The sequence below is a fragment of the Bactrocera dorsalis genome, chromosome 2 (assembly GCF_023373825.1).
Source record: "Bactrocera dorsalis isolate Fly_Bdor chromosome 2, ASM2337382v1, whole genome shotgun sequence".
NCBI lineage: Eukaryota > Metazoa > Arthropoda > Insecta > Diptera > Tephritidae > Bactrocera > Bactrocera dorsalis.
The window spans coordinates 53,025,811-53,049,532 of record NC_064304.1 but is presented as its reverse complement, the minus strand read 5'-3'; the positions used below and the strand labels follow the sequence as shown (position 1 = coordinate 53,049,532).

General features: G+C 38.9%; 1 protein-coding gene across 7 annotated transcripts in view; it reads left to right on the top strand.

The window, feature by feature from the left end:
- Positions 1-23,722, top strand: part of LOC105225669 (protein sneaky) — a 392,025-nt gene that overhangs the window by 316,723 nt on the left and 51,580 nt on the right. The window contains exon 9 of one of the 7 annotated variants that reach the window (XM_049448018.1): positions 16,750-16,889. The exons of the other annotated variants lie outside the window; for them this stretch is intronic. Coding sequence (XP_049303975.1) covers positions 16,750-16,868 — 119 coding nt within the window. The 3' untranslated portion in view covers positions 16,869-16,889. Of the gene's footprint in view, positions 1-16,749; positions 16,890-23,722 lie in introns of those variants that run through there. 7 annotated transcript variants of the gene reach the window in all.

Below are 23,722 nucleotides of genomic sequence, written 5' to 3'. Positions count from 1 at the left end.
TTAGCTTGCTCAACGTCAGCTTACACATCCGCTTTGCCGGGATTCCAAGTTTAGACATAGCGACGTAAAGGCAGTTGCTTTTCGTACTGTCGAAGGTGGGTTTAAAATCGACGAAGATTCCTTACATGAGTCTTCCAAGATTAGGCGCATAGAGAAAACCTGGTCGATAGTAGATTTTCCAGGTCTAAAGCCACATTGATAAGGTCCAAACAGTTTGTTGACTACTACGATCTTATATACGATATTAAGGAGACTTATCAGGCACATATCAAATTTTGAATTCAGAAAAATTTCTATGCAATAATATTTGTGTAAGACAGGGGCAGACTGCAAGCGACATCTGTGAAATATTAAAATACACACGTTCTTATGGACACAGTTATGTAGTATGTATTTCAATCGGCCCTGTCGTAGAATTCGATTTTCTCGGTATCGCATTTCAATCCGACAGTTTTTTTCGAAGGTTGTCGCATAATCCGAACTTATCGGTTTTCATGTTCGAAACGCATTTTTATAGGTTTAAGATGTCGCGAATTCCGGGTTTGTAGGTTTTCTTATCGGAAACAAAACGGTCAGACGATCGCTAACGTTTTTATTTTATGTGCCATATTTACACGATGTAGCTACTATTTCTTATAAAATGTAAGTACATACATATATTTTGTCCAAAGTGTAAAATGTAATTTACATTTGAATATTAACATACCATTGATACTATTTCAACATTTCCAGAGGAAAACATAAAAATAGAGGACAAAATGATGTACTGTTGCAGTTTATGGAGAAGTATCCCGACATCGTCAGAGGGTTTACCAAACGAGAAAAGGCGCTTGTGGACTCCCTTTGGCAACAATTAGCAGAGTCGCTTAACAGCGCAGGCCCGCCAATAAAGGATGTGAATGGTTGGAAGAAGGTAATCAACAATGCTTTTATACTCATGCTAGTGGAAATCCTATTCCATTTTCTAATTCTTTTCTCCTATTTTTAGATATGGACGGACTGGAAAAGCGAAGTGAAAAAGAAGTTGGCGCAGAATAAAATCGAAGCCCGAGCCACTGGTGGAGGACCATTTTCTAAGTATACATTGAACCAAACGGAGAAAACCATTGTACGCATTTGTGGAATGGCTCAGAGTGTTGGAGGGGTTTCGGGACTATCATTTGGTCTCGAGGAAGAATATTTAATATCAAGCGATGACGATATCCCTTCAACTTCTGCGAAACGTCCTCGTTTTGACACCTCTATCGCTCAAAAACCTACGCCAAAAGAAACAACAAATGAGCGGCTAAAAAAGTTTCTTGAGTACGACAAAGAATGGAAGCAGGACATATCTAACAAAATGGATGCTATCCTCGAATTGCAAAAAATTAGGAGGGAGACAGACAAGGCTTTAGTCAGCGCGGTTAATAACCTAACACAGGAATTCAAAAAATCCAGCAAAAAAATGCTTGAAGTATTACGCAAACATGAGGAGGAGGAGTATGATCCCTTGGAAGAGTATGATTGATTTAAAATACGTTAAAATAAAGCTATTTACATATGTACAATGAATTCTATAATTTAATTAATTTAAGGATTTCTTCTTCTTTACTGGCGTAGACACCGCTTACGCGATTATAGCCGAGTCAACAACAGCGCGCCAATCGTTTCTTCTCTTCGCTACGTGGCGCCAATTGGATATTCCAAGCGAGGCCAGGTCCTTCTCCACTTGGTCCTTCCACCGGAGTGGAGGTCTTCCTCTTCCTCTGCTTCCCGCGGCGGGTACTGCGTCGAATACTTTCAAAGCTGGAGTGTTTTCATCCATCCGGACAACATGACCTAGCCAGCGTAGCCGGCCGGATTTACGTATTTAAATAAACAATTTTATGTTGTGTGCCTTAACAAAAGAACAATAGATTTAAAGAGCGTTTGCTATTTCGTTTCGGATCCGTTGGCCCTCATTTTGCATTCTACCATGTGATAAAATTTAAGAATTTTCCTGGTAAACTTCTGTGGAAACGGTGATAGTTTCTATATTGGGGCATTCAATGTTATAGCACCGATAGATGTTGTGCAGTGCGCAACAAACATTGACAATTTTAACCACCTTTTGTGGGTTATATTGCAATGTACCTTGTAATCATCGAAAGCGACTTTTTAAAAGGCCTATCGTTCTTTCAATCACATTGCGTGCCGAAGAATGAGCTCTGTTAAAAGTATTTTGCAGTGAGCCGTACTCAGGATCTCTGTATGGAGTTAACAAAAAGGGTCAATACCATATCCACTGTCTCCTAGTAACCTGGAAGTTCGATCGCCAATTTCGTACTCCCTAAGAAAGTGCTGTCGAACGGTGCTTATGCTCCAAACAAACGCATCATGACTGGATCCAGGATACCTTGCATCTACTACACGAATCGTCATATTACTGTCGCAAACCTTTGAAAGTAAACACATATACATTTAATAGTAACTTGGTGCATAAACTTGTTCTATTTCTTACAATCATAGCGTTCATACTGAAGAATCCTTTTCTATTAAAGTAGAGGTGTTCATCAGTGGAAGGCTTTATAACTTTAATATGCGTTCCATCGATGCAGCCAATGATGCCAGGAATTCTATATTTGTTATAAAAATAGTCTTTGGAGTGTTGTTTTACACTGGCTCCCATTGCAAGTTGTATCCATTGATGACATATAGAATGTTCTAATGTTTTTCTCACTCGTGTTAGCACTTCAGATATAGTGCTTCTTGCCATACTTATGTTTGCATCATTTCCCACTGATCGCTGATATGCGCCTTCGACCACAAAACGAAGCGTTGCAGCAAGTTGAAGCACTGCGGGAATCGTCGATGAACGTAAGCGTGGCTGAATTTTGTCCAATACCATAACAAAAGCTTCTTTGTTTAAGCGATATTGAGCAATAAATCTGCAAATAAGTGAGTTATAAACACATAGCCATTGAAGTAAAGTTTTGTATACGTTGACTCCGGCAGCTCGAGAGGGTTGCTCTTATCTCGTAATATTCGCCGTTTTAAACTGTGTTGCTGCTCCTCCTCCATCATATGTAATATGGCAATTGCAGTTGCCATAATATATTTCAGTTATTTTCTTTGAATTTTCACAAAACAGTTCAAATATTATAAAAATGCTCTATTGTTTACAAATAAGCGTAAATTTAATTTAACACATCAATGGAACAGCTGATTCGAATATCGGTTTTACTCATGTTCGAAAAAGGCTTATTCCGATAGAATTTCGCGACTCCAAATGAAACCGATATCGGTTTTCATTTCCGGCAAAAACCAATTCCAAGTCGGATTCTACGACAGGGCCGAATATCAGACTCAGATGGCGCTTGCAGTCTGTCGCGTTCTATGTGTTCAGCACATCAATCTGTCGAAGCACTGACGCGACGAGACGCGAAAGAAACTAACTAACTACCTGTTCATCCTATTCAGTGCCATCTTGCCACAATTCATGAATGAGAATTTTAGCTTGAATCATTATTGGCGAAAGCCATCCAGCGGGGCCCAAAAGTGTTGCCACCGAGGAAAGTATTTGGCGTTTTGTAATGACGGGCATTGCAGAAATTGACTCAATTGTATATGAGAATTACCGAGCGATTCAGTACTGTGATACAGTCTCAAGTCTCTAAATTTGAGATTTTAAGTTAGAGACACTTTTTGAGACCTGAGACGATTTTACTATTCTGTAAGTGACAGCCACAAAATCTATTACATTTCATTATTCAGAGATGTTTTTACACTTGAATGAAAATAAATATGTCGATAGCAAATATTAAATTTTCTATAATATAGTCAAAAAACATATTTAGCAATAAAAATAAAAATATATGTTGACTTTGTTTCATAATATTTACGAAATTTATGTAAAATTTATTTCTTTTTAACTTTTTCGTGTTACAAAATATAAAAATACGACAATCGATTAATATCTATGATGATTTCTATTCAGTATATTCAAAATGGCCGACAAGAGCTCTTTTTAGTTTTGTGACCTGCTAAATTTGAGGCAATATTTTGAGACTAAGTGCGCGGCCACGCACTGAGCGATGAGCGACGAAATTAAAACATATAAAATTCCATTGAAGTGGCCATGCAGTAAGCGATGAGCGACTGAGCGATTTCTCTGCGACTGAGCGACGTCGCTAAACAATTAAAACATGTTCTAATTTTCAGTTGACTGCTGAGCGACGAACAGAAAGAATGGACAAATTTAACATTGAAATGCTTATTTATGAGGTGCAAAGCTACCCGGTTTTGTGGCAGGATAGCCACAAAGACTTCAAAAATAAAAATATCACTGACAACGGATGAAAAATACTGGGAGAAATATGTGGTTGTTCTGGTGAGTGTTCTTTTTATTCATACAAAAAATTGATTCTTAACATATTAACACGATAAAATTAAAATTTTAAGTGGAATTTAATGTGACATCGTTTGCCAATAATCAGAACAAACAGTAAAGTATATATGTAATATTATGTTTAACTTAAATAAATGAATAAAATGAAATTTATGTTTAACTTACCTCAAGGTCAAAACGAGCCTCTGCTCTGCACGAATTGCTTTCCTTTGTTTTGTTAATTTAGGACGAACTTTTTCCAGCAATATATCAAAAGATTGTATAGACATACGTAGATATTGAAAGAATCTATCTGGAAATATACGTAGATTTTGATATAAAAGATTAAATTCACCGAACCTCCATCTTGTTTGGTTTATAGGATGAACACCATACTTTCTTTTTTTATACGTAGCAAGATTCTATAAACATGATATCTATTTTCAAGCAGTAATATACGCTGTACAGCCCTTGACAACGGCATTTTAGCAACTAATCGCTCAACAACAGTCGCTCAGTAAAAAGCCATACGTCGCTCAAAATCGTCGCTCAGCCGCTCATCGCTCAGTCGTTTACTGCGTGGCCGCGGCCTAACGCTAGAGACTGTTTAGTGAATAGTGACTAGTCACAAATTAAGATTTTACCTCAAAATTTCTCAAACATAGACTAGAGACTGGTTACAGAATCCCGCTATTAATCTATTATCGCATTCCATTGAATCCCTAGTGTTTTCAAATTTAAAGAAGTCTGTATTTCATAAGTCTTTCTATTTTATATCTTTGATTATTTCGGGATAATTTCATGTTATTTTCTTTACGGGGAAACCTGCTGAAATTAGTGCTTTGATCACTTGAGATAATGATTTGCATGCTAATCATAAACTGTGGCTACCTGATAAAATGTCGTCCACATATGTTTGAGTTTGCAGCACAAACGTTGCTATAGGTAAATTTGTTTCACAGGTTTTTGCAACTTCATGTAATGTCCTAATGGCTAAATAGGGTGCACAGTTGATGCCAAAGGTAACTCTTTTATGTTTGTAGTCGCTAAAAGGAAAATTAATTGAATTGCGGAAGAGTAAGCGTTGGTAATCTTGGTCATCTTCATGTATCAGAATTTACCTATGCATTGCTCAACACCCCCGTTAAAAACGTATTTAAACATGCGCCAATTTAGTATTAGCAACATGAGATCAGGTTCTAATGTTGACCCTGTGTATAGTACATCATTGAGTGATTTACCTGAGCTCGTACACTTTGAGACATTGAACACCACTCGTACTTTCGTTCTGATTTTATCTGGTGGTGAGGTAAAAATATAAATATCTACCTTTGGATATTTTTTCATACGGTAGAGTTTCTTCCATATGGTTGAGGTCAAGATATTCGTCCATCACATATACTGATTTTAACTCATTTTTCTTTATCAGGCTTAGAATTGCTGGAATGCTGAGATTCTAGAGTGGCCTAGAGCTGTAGTTTCCGGAAAGTGGATAGTCGCACTACATAATGACCATGTCTTTTCTTGTTGTTGTGGACTTGTAATAAGCTTCGCATGCCTGGTATTCTTCTGAAAGTTTGATAATCTGAGGTACTGCTTCTACTTCCAGAAATTTTAAGTTCATTATTTATATATTCGTTTGTGATATCTTCCACTTCTGTTGTGAAAGAATTTATTTTTTTAGTGACTTGGCCACTTATAATCCATTGTAAATTGTATTTTGAGCTAACAATTTATTTACCTTCAAGAATTGGGATCTGCAAAATTGAAGTGTGAGCATTTTTCCCAGTGTATTTTATTTACTTAATAGCTTGGTAGCAAATTTGTAAGTTGCGAAAGAACGATAGCTTGTGCATCCATAGTTATATCCGCATTTGGTCATACTATGGTGATTGGGCATATTTTACTTGAATTTTAAATAATTCTCTATTCCAAACGAGTAATTGTAAATATTAATCATTTGTGGGCAGTATTTAATTTTTTGAACTTCTTTAAATTAATTTGGTCAGACGAGACCAAAATTAACCGATTTCAGTCAGATGGTCGCTCTTGGTACTGGTCAAACACCTCAGGACCACTTCAACCTCATCAAGTAAAGCAAACTATAAAGTTTGGAGGTGGGTGTTTAATAGTTTGGGGGTGTATTACGCAGTATGGAGTTGGTCCTATTGTTAAAATCGATGGGAAAATGAAAAAGGAACAATATCTGGACATTTTGAAAACAAATTTGCCGATTGCTATGGATATCGCTTGCGGGAGAACCGGATTATATTTCAACAGGAAAATGATCCTAAGCACTCTTCGAAATTAGTGCAAAATTGGTTGAAATCGCAAAGTTTTTCAACAATGAGGTGGCCTGCGCAAAGCCCAGATATGAACCCCATAGAGAACTTATGGAGTTATCTGAAACGGCAACTGGCAAATTACCAGAATCCACCAAAAGGCATGCAGGAGCTTTGGGAGCGCGTCAAGGACTAGTACTCAATTTCGCCAAATTTCTTACAAAAATTGTATGAGAGCATGCCTCGAAGACTGAATGCGTTAAAAAAAGTGAAAGGATTGTGGACGGACTACTAAACAAAAGGAGAAAAAATAATTTTTTTTAAGGGTGCAAAAGTGGAACAATTTTTGTTTCATGAGTGAATTTGTCATATTTTTTTTAGTCACAGGGTAATTCAATCCACTTAAAAACGAGATATTAAATAAAATAATAAAACAAATAAGCCATTTATGCAATACAGTACATCAAAGTTCATTTATGTAATTATTGTTCCAGTTTTGCTCTTCAGTGTACATATGTATATTATTTCTTTTCAAATTTGTCTGTATGTTTACAACATATATTCCACATACGTATGTACAAACATTCACGCACCGCACGCTCCTTTTCGTCACGGGCAACCAATGGCCGAAGCTCACGTTTTGTCAAAGAGTCAGTGTCTCGAAACACTGACGCGACGGTAAAGCGTCACAACATTGTGTTTTTGGTAGGAAATCGGAGCTGTGCCAAAAAACACAAACGAAGGAACGCCGATTGTCACCGCTGCACTTGCTGCTCGAACAGCTTCGCCTACAAACTATCGTAAATATATATGCTTTTGTATGAGCTTGCATACATATCGACGCAGATTTTTGCGAGCCGCAGAAAAATATTTTAGAATTGACAAATATTATAAATCGACAACATCTGTTGCCACTTTTCTCACTTCTTTCTTAAAACAAACACCAGAAAGTTGTTCAATTTATGATTTTTAGCTTTTGCCATCGTCGCGAAAAGACGCTTGCGGGCAAAGGCATGCTCGGGGAGATGTTACGGCGGCTGTTTATATGAATTTGCGTTATTTTTAGAATTTGCGTCTGCGTTTATGAATGAAATCGTTTTTATTGTAAAATTTACTGTATTTATCCTTCGTCAATTTGGCTGCCATATTGACTTGTGATGCTTCTGCTATTTAGACGATTGTTGTTTTTGTAGAGAAATGTTTCAATTTTTTTTGCATGCCAATATGGAAATGCCGACGGCAAAACGCAAAAGCATACATACATATTTGCATACATTGCGATTCCCAAGTTGAAAGCAAAAATTGAAGAATTGAATTTCTGATGCTTCTTCACAGAAAGAAGCGAGAAAAGTGGCAATATAGCTCTTGTCGATTTACAATATTTGTCAATTCTAAAATAAGTATTTTTCCGTCGCTCGCAAAAATCAGCGTCGATATGTATGCAAGTTCATACATATGCATACATATTTACGCTAGATCGTTGGCGAAGCTGTTACAGCGGCAAGGGAAGCGGTAGCAATCGTTTGTTAGTTTCTTTCGCGTCTCGTTGCGTCAGTGTCAGAGAAACTAAAAACAGTGCTTCGTCACATTGATGTGCTGAACACATAGACCGCGACAGACTGTAAGCGCCATCTGAATCTGATATTGAAATACACACATTCTTAAGGACACAGTTATTTAGACAGCTGCACAACTACATAACAGTGTCGATAAGAACGTGTGTATTTTAATATTTGACAGATGTCGCTAACAGAGCTTATAGGATTGTGACACGGAATTTCACCATTCTCGCTGCTATTTAGCAGAAATGATCACGTTCATTCATAAAAGCAGACAACATCACATCTCCCCGAACAAGCCTTTGCCTACAAGCGTCTTTTCGCGACGATGGCCAAAGCTAAAAATTATAAATTGAATATGTATTTGCATTTCTGAAATGTATGAGAAGGAAAAAGTGACAACTCCGCAAATATATATATGTAGAATAAAATTGACAACATGGTTTATTGGTCGATTTTCAAGTCAAGAAATGTATCAAAGAAAATATTTAATATTCCTCTCATTTATGTGTACAGTGTATCCCAGTTAGGTTGTACTCCACCCGTTGGTTTTGATCCCGTTGGTTTTGGTTCCAGTGGGACCAGGCTTTTCAGCTGAGCTCTAAGCTACCAAGGAGGTCGGCAGGTCGCGGGTAGCCGGACGGCCTGTAGTAGCAGGTTACTTGCGAAATAAATTATAACGAATGAGCAACCCCCGACGAAGAGCGGCAGGAGTGGAGGACGCGGTATAAAAGCCATGTAAGCCGATGAAACCCCTGTGACAGAGGCGAGTCGATACCGTCTCTTAAAAATAGGTGTCCCTCCCATCATGCATGGGTATGGTGGGAAATATAAAAACCCAGGTGCGACGGACTCACAATGAGCGGCTTCCTGGTCAGCGTCTGTTCACCATGTAAGGTGCGGCTGCGAACATGACCGGTTCATACCGGGGCGCACTGGGAGTCCCACGAAGCACCATCAGCTGTTTCCCACTGATGTGTATCAGTAACCAGCCCCTTCGGGCCTTGGTCAGGAAGTGTCCATTGGGCGCAGAACTAGTATTCTGCGTTGATCCGGGTGAGCGCCGGTTCGTCCGCGTATTCCGGGACTGATAAAGCGAAGGACAGGCCTCAGGGAACTGGGGTAGGGCCATCGTCCCCGAGGGTACACCCGCTCCTGTCTATTTGGGTCCGAACCCCTGCACACGACGCGTTGGTAAAACTGCTTTATGGAGAAAATAATGGAAAAAATTAACAACGATAACAACAATAGCAGCAACAAAAATGCGGAGTACCCAGAGATGGATCCCTTTAAGAAGGCTTCGCGATTGGCCAGATCGCCTGTAAAAATGCTATCGGTGGACAGACCTGCGCGACCCAAATCTTCACCACCGGCGCTGCAGGAAGATACGCCGTCATTAATGGGAAGACTATGCAAACGAGACCACATGGCAGAATTAGGAGAATTAATAAACAAGCTAGCTGATATGATGCACCCACCGCAGTGCTCTATCAACAATTCCATGCCGGAGCTACTTGGCTCTATCGCGAAACTTCACGCATGTGCCAAAGACGAGCACGCCCGACTGGGCGAACTAAGACGTAATGTGTCAAGCCAGACAAAGGTTGTCGAAACAACACCGAAAAGACCACGTGACGGCAAGCAAATGGGGAGAAAAACGCCCCCAAAAAAAACCAAAACCGTCCATGAAGTGCTATCGACGAGAACTGTAGTCGACCTGATAAGTGAGCACAGAGGTAGCTATCCAAAAGATGTTGGAGGGAAACCAGGGACAAAGGAAGACTGGGTAACGGTCCAGCGTAGGACACAGAGGAAAACGAATAAACAGGATGCAAACACGACGAAAAGCCTTCGACCTGATGCTACCGTGATTGCAAAATCTGGTGAAATGACGTACGGAGACATTCTTCGAACAGTCAAAACAAATGGGACACTACGAGAACTTGGTAAAAATGTCTCAAGAGTTAAAAATACAGCCAAAGGAGAAATCCTACTTGAGCTAAAGAAGGAGCCAACAGGAAGCACTGAAGGATATAAAGAAGAGATAGGCAGAATTTTGGGCGACCAGGCACAAATCAAAACACTGAGGCCAGAAACCACGGGGAGCTGCGGGACCTGGACGATGTCACCACAAAAGAAGCAATCCGATCTGAAATTAAAGAACTTGGCCTCTTTAACGTAGCAGCGGTAAAAACTATCAGAGCGGCCTACGCGGGCACCCAAATAGCCGTGATAAGTCTTCCCGCGCAAGAAGCAAGACACTTACTACAGGCCCAAAAGATCAGGATCGGCTGGACAATCTGCAGGATTAGGGAGAAGGCTCAACTGAAGAAGTGCTTTAGGTGTTTCGAATATGGATATGTGCCGAAGGCGTGCAGCAACCTGGAAGACAGGAGTAAGTGCGGAGAGGAGGGTTATTTTGCAAATACCTGCACTAATAAACCCTTTTGCATTGCGTGCAAAAATAGTGGAAAAACGAACACCGAACACCAAATAGGGAGTCAAAAATGTCCCATCTACGTAGCAGCGTGCAGTAAAAATTCAAAGTGAAGATCCTGCAAATAAATCTGAACCACTGTGAGGCGGCTCAGGAGCTATTGACGCAAACGGTATATGAAAATAGTATTGAATTAGCAATTATTTGTGAACATTATAAAAATAAAACGACTGATAAGTGGATCTCAGATACCACAAAAAAGGTAGCAATATGGGCATGTCGAGACAAAACGTTTCAACACAAACCACTGACTGGAAGGGCCTATTATGCAAGAGCGCAAATATATGGGATCTACTTCTACAGCTGCTATATACAGCCAAGTATTCCACTTGAGGAATATGAAAAAATACTTGACGAACTTGTGAACGAAGCAACCACAACTACACCAAATATAATTGCGGGGGACTTCAATGCCTGGGCCTGCTGTGTTAGATGCTGTCCTACTGAATACAGGGACAAAGAACACTTTTGAAAAGATTGTGTGTGGCTCTATTATTGACGTAGCCTTTGCTAGCAGAACCTTAATTCGATCAACGGACTGGCGGGTGTGCGACATATATACCCCGAGTGATCACCTGGCTATATTAATAAATATTAGCAAGCCACCGCAAGGACTACGTAAAACAACTTGGCGCCAAAGTGTGCAGTCCAAAGGGTGGAGCATTGAAACACTTGACGAGGAACTCTTCCAATTTATGCTGGACGATAACCTGAAGGAAGATACTGACGTAGATATCCAGGCCAAACTGCTGGTAGACCACATATCCAAAGCCTGCGATGCGGCTATGGTCAAAAGGAAGCAAACAGCACAAAGAAAACCGGTATATTGGTGGAATCGTGAAATCGCTTTACTGAGAAGCGAGTGTCACAAAGCGAGGCGCCGGTTCCAACGTAGCATAGGCAAGCGCAAGGACCTCAAAAAGGCGAGCGAAACTTCTTGCTTCAATATGTTACGCGATAAAGTGACGAAAATCCATGGGGCGAGGCGTATAAGATAGTAATGGGAAGGATAGGAGGGGGCAAGGGGCAAGCTCCGACCTGCCACTCTTTGCTAAAGTGGAAGTTTACCTCTCGAAAATGCAGAGCACACAAGATGCAACGCCAGTAAGTGACCTCGAAGTGCTACAAGCTGCTGAACGGTTCGGCAATTCAAAAGCACCAGGCCTGGATGGAATCCCGAACAAGGTCCTGAAGATTGCAGTCAATTATAAAACTAAACAATTTGTGGAGCTCCTTACACGAAGACTACAAGAAGGGATCTTCCCCAAGATATGGAAAATACAACCCATAGTGCTATTGCAGAAGGTAAACAAACCAGCAGGGGAACCTGCCTCTTACCGTCCTCTATGCATGATCGACATAATGAGAAAAATACTGGAGTGGATTATCTGTGTCCGTCTAGAAAGCTACCTAGAAGGGGAGGTCAGCAGTCTATCAAATAACCAATACGGCTTCCGCAAAAAACGCTCGACTGTTGACGCAATTAAGAGGCTAACAGATATTGCGGAGAATGCCATAGAAGGAGAAAGATGGATGGATGGCAATAAAGAATACTGCGCGGTCATAACCCTTGCTGAACATCATACAGAGCTATTTGTCCGAAAGGCTGCTGCTCTACAACACAGACGAAGGTCCAAAAGAGTATACGGTAACTGTTGGGGTGCCACAAGGTTCCGTACTTGGTCCACTCTTATGGAATGTCCTGTATGATGGGATACTACGGCTTCCGCAACCTAAAGAAGTACATATTATCGGATACGCCGATGATATAGCGGTAACCATAGTGGCCAAAGAACTCCACCAAATTCAGAGGATATGTGGTGAGACGATACCAAAAGTAAAGCACTGGCTAAATAGCAAAAAACTCGAACTCGCGGAACAAAAAACGGAAGCAGTGCTTATTACAAGCAGAAAAAAACTTGAGAATGTCTCCTTAAACATTGACGGACACATCATTACAACACAATCAGCACTAAAGTACCTTGGTGTAATGATCGACGCGAGACTCAGCTACAAAGTCCACATTGAAAAAGTCTGCGAAAAGGCTGCCCGTGTAAATGCGGCCCCATCCAGAATTATGGCCAACATAGGAAGTCCAAAACAAAGCAGTAGAGCACTTTTGGCCAAGGTTAGCCAGTCAATCCTAATGTATGCTGCATCTGTATGGGGACCAGCACTAACGCAAAATAGTTATGCAAGAATAGTACAATCAGTGTTCCGCCTAAGCGCTATTAGAACTAATAGCGCTTTTCGCACGGTATCCCATGAAACCGCTAGCATTATATCTGGAATAATGCCGCCAGACATAATGGCTCGGGAACTGAAGCGGATTTATGACAAGAGCAAAATTTTAGGCAGAAAGCTGATAATTGCAGAGCGAAAAGGGGAAAGAAAAAAAGCATAGAGGAATGGCAAAATCGTTGGGACACAACAACAAAGGGAAGATGGACGCACCGATTAATCAGAAATGTACAAGAATGGGTGGAATGAAAGCATGGCGAGGTAGACTTTTATATGACGCAGTTTCTGACAGGCCATGGATGTTTCAGAGAGTACCTGCATAGGTATGGTCATGACAACGGATTATTTATTCTTTCTGTGGTAGCAGTAGTGAAAATGTTGAGCATATATTTTTCTACTGCCCGAGATTCACATCAGAGCGCCAGGCTTTGGAGATAGAAGTAACAGGTCGAGTAAAACCAGACAACATAATGGCTCATATGTTGCAAAAGATACGAGTATGGTATGCCATGGAGAAGACGACAGCTCTGATAATGCAAGAGCTGAGAAGAGCCGAACATCACAGAAGCAGTGAAGCCAGAGACGCAAATAGCGAGCTTATGACGTGAGCCAATAGACTAAGCTGGCCCTGTGACGTAATGCTTAGCGGCGGTCGCGCAGGGCCTTCCATAAAGCTACAGATGACGGAGTTAAGGGTTTAGTACGTAGGTGTACTGCTTCGCAAGTCTAATATAGTAAGTTATTACTTATTAGGCGTAGTCCCGAATGAGGTGCACCTTTAGCGAGCAGTAGGAATCGTTCATACTGCATACTACTAAGTATCAGTATCTATGAAAAATTCCCCCTTCGGAACTAAAAAAAAAGTAGTACTCCGCTTAAATGAAAATCATCCCTCTTAACTGCCTATATCTTGCTGCTTCTCACGGTTTATTTTTATGAAATACATAGAAATTATTGTTTTAAGTACTACTCGCTTATGTCCCATATTATATTTTTATTTTTACAAACCACAAACATCTGTATCTTTGATTGTGGCACATATTTGTATTTGTTAAGGAATGTAAAAAATATTTTTACGCGGCTTGCAAAAGTCTGCGTCGATATGTATGCAAGCACACACACAAACATACATATCTACGCTGGTTCGTATGCGAAGCTGTTTCAGCGGCATGGGAAGCAGTGCCAATTGGCGATCGTTCGTTTGTGTTTTCGGCACAGTTCGGATTTTCTACCAACAACACAATGTTGTGACGCTTTGTCGCAGCGTCGGTCCGTCGACACATTGACTCTTTGACATGAAAGCAAAAAATGTGAGTTTCGCCATTGGTTGTCCGTGTCAACGGAAATTTCGCATGAAGCATTGGGTGTACACTGTACATATTTACATACGTATGAAAGTAGACAAATTTACAAACATTATGCGTATGGTTCTTTTTGTTTACATGCTCACATAATTACATACATACGTGAAAATTGCGATCGCTTGGCCTTTTAACATGTTATCAAAACTTTTAAAGGTCTGCAAATAAATATTTATGTATACTCGTATTAATATATACATATCTTATCAACCCTACACTAATTAAATATTTAGGTAAAAACATAAACATGACTTTATTACATACAAATACATGAATGTATTACCATAGTTACTGAGAAACTGTTCTCCTCTGCTGCTACAGAGGAAAAGCAATTGACAAGTTTAGCAAATAACATGGAAGATACGACAGATGCGACTGTCTCCGGTGATGGGACGTGGAAAAAGCGTGGTTTTGCATCACTTTATGGTGTCAGTTTTTAATCGGATATCAATCAGGAAAAGTCTTGGATGTCAATGTTAAATGTTCATACTGTAAACTATGTGAGTCTTGGAAAAAAAATTAGATACGGCAGAATTTGAAGAGTGGAAAGAAGAACACATCGAAAATGAACAATGTAGCGCCAATCACACTGGAGCATCTGGAAACATGGAAGTATCTTCAATTATTGAAATGTTTAAACGTTCTATTGTAAAACATGGCTTGAGGTACGTAAATTATATAGGAGATGGAGATTCTAAAACTAACTCTGGTATTCTCAAAGCCAAACCTTATGGTGAAAATTTTGTTGTCAATAAGAAAGAGATATCAGCATTCAGCCGAAAAGAAATCTACCAGCGAGACTCGTGAAACCAGGATTCGTTATGGACTAGAGCAAAAGGATGCCCTGGACATTGCAGCTGCAGCAGGTTCTCCACTTTATGGCCCAGGAATCGACGATTCAATGTAAGTTACCTACTTATATGTATACTCAGAGTGTATAGGTATGCGAGAGCGCTGCAAGCTATACGCGTTTGAGTTTGATGCTATCCCCATTTATATTAATTTAAAATTTGCAGGCATTTTGCTTATTAATATACAGTTTGCATAGCACGAAAGGTATTCAAACTGTTTACTTATCAATATCCGCGATTATTTCTATTTTAAAATTAAAATAGCAATAAATTAATTATTTTTTGAACAATTTAATGATTTCAACTAGCTGTTTATTGCATACAATTTATTTAGAAGATGTAAAAAGCCACCCTAACTAAAAGTAACTTGCTAATATTTTAATTAAATTATGCATATCCCAATAAGTTCCAAACAGCCGCAACGGAAAACAGTGTGGTCAATACAAATAAGTAACAACTTATGTTTCACCATGACCTTTCTATACGGCCACTGTAGTATGGCAACACAAACATGGTGAGTAGATCACGAAATAGAAAACGCTATGTCATTTCAATGAGTGTTGCCAATCAATAATGTCTAAATATCAAATTGTAGCTACTCAGCGCATCATTACGATTGAGCGGTTTAAACTAGCAGTTTATTGCATACAATTTATTTAGCAAATGTAATAAGCCACCCTAACTAAAAGTAAATTGCTAATATTTTAATTAAATTATGCATATTCCAATAAATTCCGCAACGGAAAACAGTGTGGTCAATACAAATAACGTAACAACTTATGTTTCACCATGACCTTTCTATATGGCCACACTGTGTAGTATGGCAATACAAACATGGTGAGTAGATCACGAAATAGAAAACGCTATGTCATTTCAATGAGTGTTATCAATCAATAAAAATCTAAATGTCAAATTGTAGCTACTCAGCGCATTTATCAATCATTAATTGAATTTTTATATGAAGAATTTGATTTAACGATGTCCAATGATCGCAATCTTAGCACAACGAAATACAAAACTACTATTGATGCAGTATTCATAAGATATATAAATAGATTTAAATCAAAATTGTTCATTTCCTACTTTAGTTACCATAGACCTATTGTTTCAGTTTTAGAATTTGATGAAAATCCAAATAATAATGATGAAAATGCTAATAATGATGATGTAAGAGTTGTTGAAATTATGGATGAGAATTGCTAAATTTTGTATTTACTATTACTAATATTTAATCATTTAAATAAAACCACTTCCTTCGAATATAGTTTCTATATTATTATACTTCATGTCCATTCAAAAAGTGCCCACATTGCTCTGATAAACTTGATTTTTTATGTACAATTTCTCATTTCGCGAGCGCACCTAAAAACGCTCACCCAAAAAAGTGCCCAACGCGCCATAAGTTCAAGTTTTCACTTCTGCCTGCACTCCCGGAGTGCAACCTCCCACGGTTTTAATTACAACTATTTAAAAAAAAATGTCGAGAAATGTTCATCGAAATGTGCATTTTTTATAAAAATGTCAGCCAAAAATTCAATTTTCATTTTTTTTCCTTCGTCCAATACCTAGTTTATTGTCTTTACTAAAACACGTATTTTTTATTTTTATTTCAGATGATCCTGAAAGAAGTTCTGCTGACAACGCGGATGCACCTTTTTTCAGAGGGACTGCCGGAAATGGTGACTGCCATTTTGATTTTTTTTTTTTGAAAATTTTACAAAATGTTTATTAAATATGAGTCTTTTAAATAAAAAAAAAAAATTCATTAAAATATTTCATTTTTTATATGTAAAAAAAAATTATTGAATAAAGGCCGTTTTTTGCCCTAGGAATCCCATGTAACCCCTTAAACAATGTTACTACATTCGAATATACAAGTATTTATATTAAGTAAATGGAGGCTAAAAGTATTAATCCGATTTTACTCATACAGATGAATTTTGCTATATTAAGAAACTCAAATAATTTTTTTTTTCAGTGTATGGAATTCATTTTTCTTTTATTCATGTTAAAGCTCATTCAATTTTATTAAATATAGCTTAATTAGTTTTAAAAATAATGGAATTTAAATGCCCCCCCCTGCTCGTTGATGCATGTGCGGCATCTTACCAAAAAGTTGTTCATTACTGCTTGGAGAGTTGAGACAGGAATAGCCGCAATTGTTTCTCGAATGGATTGCCTTAGTTCATTCAAATTTGTTGGTTTTGCTTTGTAGACCTTCTTTTTGCAATAACCCCACAAGAATAAGTCAGGTGCAGTAAAGTCAGTATAGCTTAATTAGTTTTAAAAATAATGGAATTTAAATGCCCCCCCTGCTCGTTGATGCATGTGCGGCATCTTACCAAAAAGTTGTTCATTACTGCTTGGAGAGTTGAGACAGGAATAGCCGCAAATGTTTCTCGAATGGATTGGCTTAGTTCATTCAAATTTGTTGGTTTTGCTTTGCAATAACCCCACAAGAATAAGTCAGGTGCGGTAAGGTCAGGCGACCTGGGTGGCCAACGGAATGTGGAGTTTCTGGAGATCAGCTTATTAGGAAATTTTCGTCGCAATTCTGTCCTAACAGGTTGGGCTATGTGAGGAGCTGCAGCATCTTGCTGAAACCATATAGAGTTGAAAGAAATTCTCATTCGGCGTAATTCTGGACTCTCTCAACATGCTCAAGTAACGGTCTCCAGTAACCGTAATGGTGTGACCGTTTTCTTCGAAGAAGTAGGGCCCGACAATGCAGCGTGATGAAACTGCACACCACATTGTGACACGAAGTGGATGCAATTCCGTCTCATGGAGTATCTGTGGGTTGGAAGCACTCCATATTCGACAATTTTGTTTGTTTATGTTGTCGTTTAAATCGTCAGACATGAAAAGACAGTTCAACATGTTTCCATCCTTTTCCACCATTTGAAGCATCTTCTGGCAAAATTCCAAGCGAATCGGCAAGTCTGCAGCGTTCAGTTTGTTGGCCATTTGAATTTTATATGGGAATAAGTCCAAATCTTTGTGCATAATTGACTGTAATGACTGTCTGCTTACGCCCATTTGAGCAGATAAGCTTCTTGTCGAAACACGTGGATTGTTTTGTATGGCAGCAGCTACAGCAGCTACAGCAGCGATTGTTTCCTCCATTCGAACTGAAGGGTTTCTATGGTAAGGTCTTCTGTTGACTGTCCCATGCTCGGCAAAATTGTTTACAAGTCTCATTATGGTCCATCTGCTCGGAGGATTGCCGCCAAACGTGCGCCTATACTCTCTTTGAACCGAAACTACGGAATCCAGTGCGTGATAGCGGCGGACAATCCAAATTCTTGTTTCAGTGTCCCAGTTATCCATTTTTATTAAATGTAAAAGTCAGTCTGCAAAATAAAAAAAAAATTAACCAGATGCACTATCGTTTCATCGTTCCATCAAGTGCGGTATTCTCCGCTGCCAATTCCCAAAGGGCCATAAATCTTCCACATAAATCATGCCTCTGCACAATAAGCAGGATAGGGATAATGAGTGACTTATACAGTTTAGTTTTTCCTCGTCGAGAGAAGACTTTACTTATCAATTACCTACTCATTTTGAAGTATTTAACGCATTTGCTTCGCTTTCTTATCCCGTCTGGAGAAAGCAGAAGAAAAGGAGCGGTTGTTGAGGCCCATGATATTGTTTTCAGTTGAGAGATATTTGAGAGTGTCACTGAATTGCAAAATCGTCTCAAGTCACAAAAATTGTCTCTGATATAAAATCTCAATTTTAGAGACATCTGACTGTATCGTATATTTAGAGACATGTACAGAATCGCTCGGTTAGTTTTTTAAAACCATTTTTGTTGTATTTTGGCACGCAATTTTTATACACTGAACAAAGTATATTAACTTTGCCATGAAGTTTGTAACACCCAGAAGGAAGCGTCGAAGACTGTTGACTGAGTCGATTTAGCCATGTCCGCCTGTCTGTCTATCTGTACGTCTATCTGTCTGTCCGTCTGTATATATTCGAACTAGTCCCTCAGTTTTTAAGATGTCGTTTTGAAATTTTGCAAACGTCATTTTCTCTTTAAGAGGCTGCTCATTTATCGGAACTGCCGATATCGGACCACTATAACTTATAGCTGCCATACAAACTGAACAATCGCAATCTAGTTGTTTTTGACTTTTGCATTTGAGGTGGTATTTTCATGAAATTTGGTATAGATTATTTTCTAAAGCAACAATGTAATCTCCAAAGGAATTGTTCAGATCGGTTAACTATAGCATATAGCTGCCATACAAACTGAATGATCGGAATCAAATGCTTGCACGGGAAACTTCTTCATTTGACGATATATCTTCACGAAATTTGGTATGAGTTATTGTTCATAAAAATAATGTATTATCGGAAGAAATTGTTCAGATCGGCTCACTGTGTCATATAGCTGCCATAGATTCCTGATTAGATGTATTACCGAAAAGGACCATAGATTCTTTATAAACTTTTAAAACTCAATGCAGGACGGTAGGGCCTGTTTTTTATATTTTTTTTCATAGAAATTTTTATTCTACAATAGAACCTTTTTCAGATATCCTATGATATATCGTGGATTGTTTAAACAAATTTTTTCGGAATTTTTGATGACCTCTGTCGGAGAAATGGCTGGTGAATGAAATGCGTTTATTCATTGGCGTACACGATTTCTCATGTTTGGATCAGCTGAAACACAAAAACCCAATTTGTTCTTAAAAAGTACGTGAATGGTTATCGTCCCAACTAGAATCATGGAAAAATGTTGATAAATAAAAAAGTAATTAACTTTTTTTTTAATTTTTCCCCATGTTTTTTTCACAGTTGTAATCAACCGCGGTACGAATACGACACTCCTCGTTGTGCCTTGCGGTAGCGGCTGCTGCTGCGCCAATCAGCACACCCATTCTCTCATTCCTTCTACGGAATCTTTATTCTCTTAGATTGCTCGTTGGTGGTATGATAGAACATGACGTTGTTCGTACAGGCGGACAGACTTTATTTTTGGGGCAGCATTCATTGTCGTTTTTGGTCTGCCTCTCGATGTACGTTTCGTGGCCGTGTTTTTTTTTTTCTTCATCTCGTGTTTTCTGCGACTTTTTGAGCTGCGTGAGATTGGCCTCTTTTGCTGTTTGTACATCCTTTTTTTCACATGTAGAACGCACTCTAATTTAATAATTTCCAATTCCTCTTCTTAGAGCACTGAGTCTTTTAAACACTTGAATGTAGTGTCACCGTCACCAATGTACTTAGTTCTTATAATAAGCCTTGTACAGTTCAAAGGATCTTTCAAACATCTCCAACACTCCATCTACCTCCATTTTTCCAGAACTGCCAAAATGATTCATAGTACACTCAACTTTATGATCCTCGTACCAAGCATCATATTCAATGCCGTTCAATTTTGCAGTCATACTTTCGGACGATTTACAATGACGGGTATTCACAATCACGTCCAAAATTTTCCCCGTAAATTTGCCAATCAAAGATACAACTCCAACCAGCGATGTAAAACCGCGCTTCTCCCAAGATCCGTCTCCCGATACAGAAAGATGTTTTCACTTTACTGGCAGCCTCGTTTCTCTCCTGCTCTTCTTTGACCGCTTTTCGTAGCACAGCCTGAGCTACTGCATGCGCATCATCTTTCTCCGCTGTAAGTCGATTTCCACGAAAATGTCTCTTTTTTGTACGATCCGGCTTATGATCACGTCTTTCCGTCCCTTTGCGATCCATTGCAAAAGGGGAAAATAATACGTAGAAACAATAAATTATCAACACGATACTTTAAGAATGATTTCGTCAATGGCAGCGAGTAAAGAAGTGGTTAGATTTCATGCGCGAGGTGTACACTCCGAGCGCTTCGAACGTCGAGCGGTATTATTATTTGTATGCCTTTTTCGAAACCTTCCAATGGTAAAGTGGGTTTCTACATTAAATCTAAAGGTATAAAGATACAGAAAATGCAAAACAAAACGAAAATTTAAATAAGATTACCCTACTGACCCCTTAATATAGGATAACGAAAAACTGTAAGTAATTTTTAAAATATGTACGTTTAAAATGGACCAAAGTAAAATATGAAGTTATATTTGATAATTAAACTGTGAAAAAGTTTGAAAATATTTCGAAAACACACGTGTTCATAATTGAACATATTGTCGGAATTTAAACTTAAAATTTTGCATTCCAATTTTGAGTGTGCCTCGTGCTTAGTGACAAAAAAAAAATAATCAATCGCAAAATAATTTCCTAAAAAAAATATAAAAAAACAATAGAAAAAAATATAATAATAAAAAATTGTGACACCTGTTTGTTCGCTAAAAACAATAAATACAATAATTAGTACCTGTATTGCGGTCGCAGGAAAGTGCAACAACATGAATGAAGACGATGATGATGCCGTTATGGGAGGGCAAAAAGTAAGAAAACGACCAGCGAAAAGATCAATGCAGAACTCACCAAATGTGACTAGAAAACAACCGGCACTGGCGCATGCACTTCAGTTGGTGTTAACCAATTCAATATTTGAAATAACGATGATGGAGAAACATTCGCGACAAATACAAACCCTGATATATATATATAATGAATGATAAAAATGCAGTTGAACAAGAGCCTGAGAGAAGTGAAATACTGGAAACTCCAAAACCCCCACCAATTTTTGTAGGCGACGTCTGTGAAATTAGTGGTCTATTAAGTTATCTTAAAACTAAAATTAATTTCAAAGAATTCAGCTATAAATCACAAAGTGATGGTAATGTAAGAATCATGGTTAAGACGGTCGATAAATATAGAGAATTCATCAAAGTGATGAGAAATGATAATATTAAATTTCATACGTTTCAACTAAAGCAAGACAGAGCCTTTCGTGTAGTAATCAAAAATCTTCATTACACTACGCCATTGGAAACAATTAAAGCCGAGGTTGAGCTGCTTGGGCATGCTGTTCGAGGTGTTAATAACATAAAAAGTCGCATTACTAAGGAGCCACTAAATATGTTTTTCATAGATCTTGAGCCAGATAATACTAACGCGTAAATTTACCATGTAAAATATATTGAAAACGCTGTTGTTAATATAGAATCACCAAAGAAGGTAAGCGATATCGTTCAATGTTTTCGTTGCCTGGAATTCGGCCACACAAAATCATTTTGCAATAAAAATATTTAAATGTGTTAAATGTTCGCTACAACCTCCAAGTGACAACTGTCCTAAAGATAAAAACATTCCAGCTAAATGTGCTAATTGTTTCCAGAACCATGCTGCCAGTTATAAAGGCTGCATAATTTATCAAAAAATTATGTCCAGCAAAAAGTCTGCTTAAAATCGCCGGTTCAATTATAGCCAGCCAAACTTCATAAGGCCAAGTAGTCAATTAAATATCTTAAACCTCAACAACAATCAGCCAACTTATGCTCAGGTAGTGGGAAATGATAATATAAACAATCAAGGCGATGCACTGTCAAGAATTGAAAAACTTCTAGAAAAACAAGCCGATCAAATAAGCAATTTACTTAATACGATAATGCTCCTTGTAAATAAATTATGTATGTATGTAGATATTCGTATAGCCATATGGAATGCTAATGGACTTTCAAATCACTTCTTCTTCACTGGCGTAGACACCGCTTACGCGACTATAGCCGAGTCAACAACAGCGCGCCAATCGTTTCTTCTCTTCGCTACGTGGCGGCAATTGGATATTCCAAGCGAGGCCAGGTCCTTCTCCACTTGGTCCTTCCACCGGAGTGGAGGTCTTCCTCTTCCTCTGCTTCCCGCGGCGGGTACTGCGTCGAATACTTTCAGAGCTGGAGTGTTTTCATCCATCCGGACAACATGACCTAGCCACCGTAGCCGCTGTCTTTTAATTCGCTGAACTATGTCAATGTCGTCGTATATCTCGTACAGCTCATCGTTCCATCGGATGCGGTATTCGCCGTGGCCAACGCGCAAAGGACCATTAATCTTCCGCAGAACTTTTCTCTCGAAAACTCGCAACGTCGACTCATCGGTTGTTGTCATCGTCCAAGCCTCTGCACCATATAGCAGGACGGGAATTATGAGCGACTTATAGAGTTTGGTTTTTGTTCGTCGAGAGAGGACTTTACTTTTCAATTGCCTACTCAGTTCGAAGTAGCACCTGTTGGCAAGAGTAATCCTGCGTTGGATTTCTAGGCTGACATTGTTGGTGGTGTTAATGCTGGTTCCTAAATAGACGAAATTATCTACAACTTCAAAGTTATGACTGTCAACAGTGACGTGGGTGCCAAGTCGGGAGTTCGACGACTGTTTGTTTGATGACAGGAGATATTTCGTCTTGCCCTCGTTCACTGCCAGGCCCATTTGTTTTGCTTCCTTGTCCAGTCTGGAGAAAGCAGAACTAACGGCGCGGGTGTTGAGGCCGATGATATCAACATGATCGGTATACGCCAGCAGCTGTACACTCTTATAAAATACTGTACCTGCTCGATTAAGTTCTCCAGCTCGAATTACTTTCTCCAGAAGCAGGTTGAAAACGTCGCACGATAAAGAATTGCCTTGTCTGAAACCTCGTTTGGTACCGAATGGCTCGAAGAGGTCCTTCCCGATTCTGACGGAGCT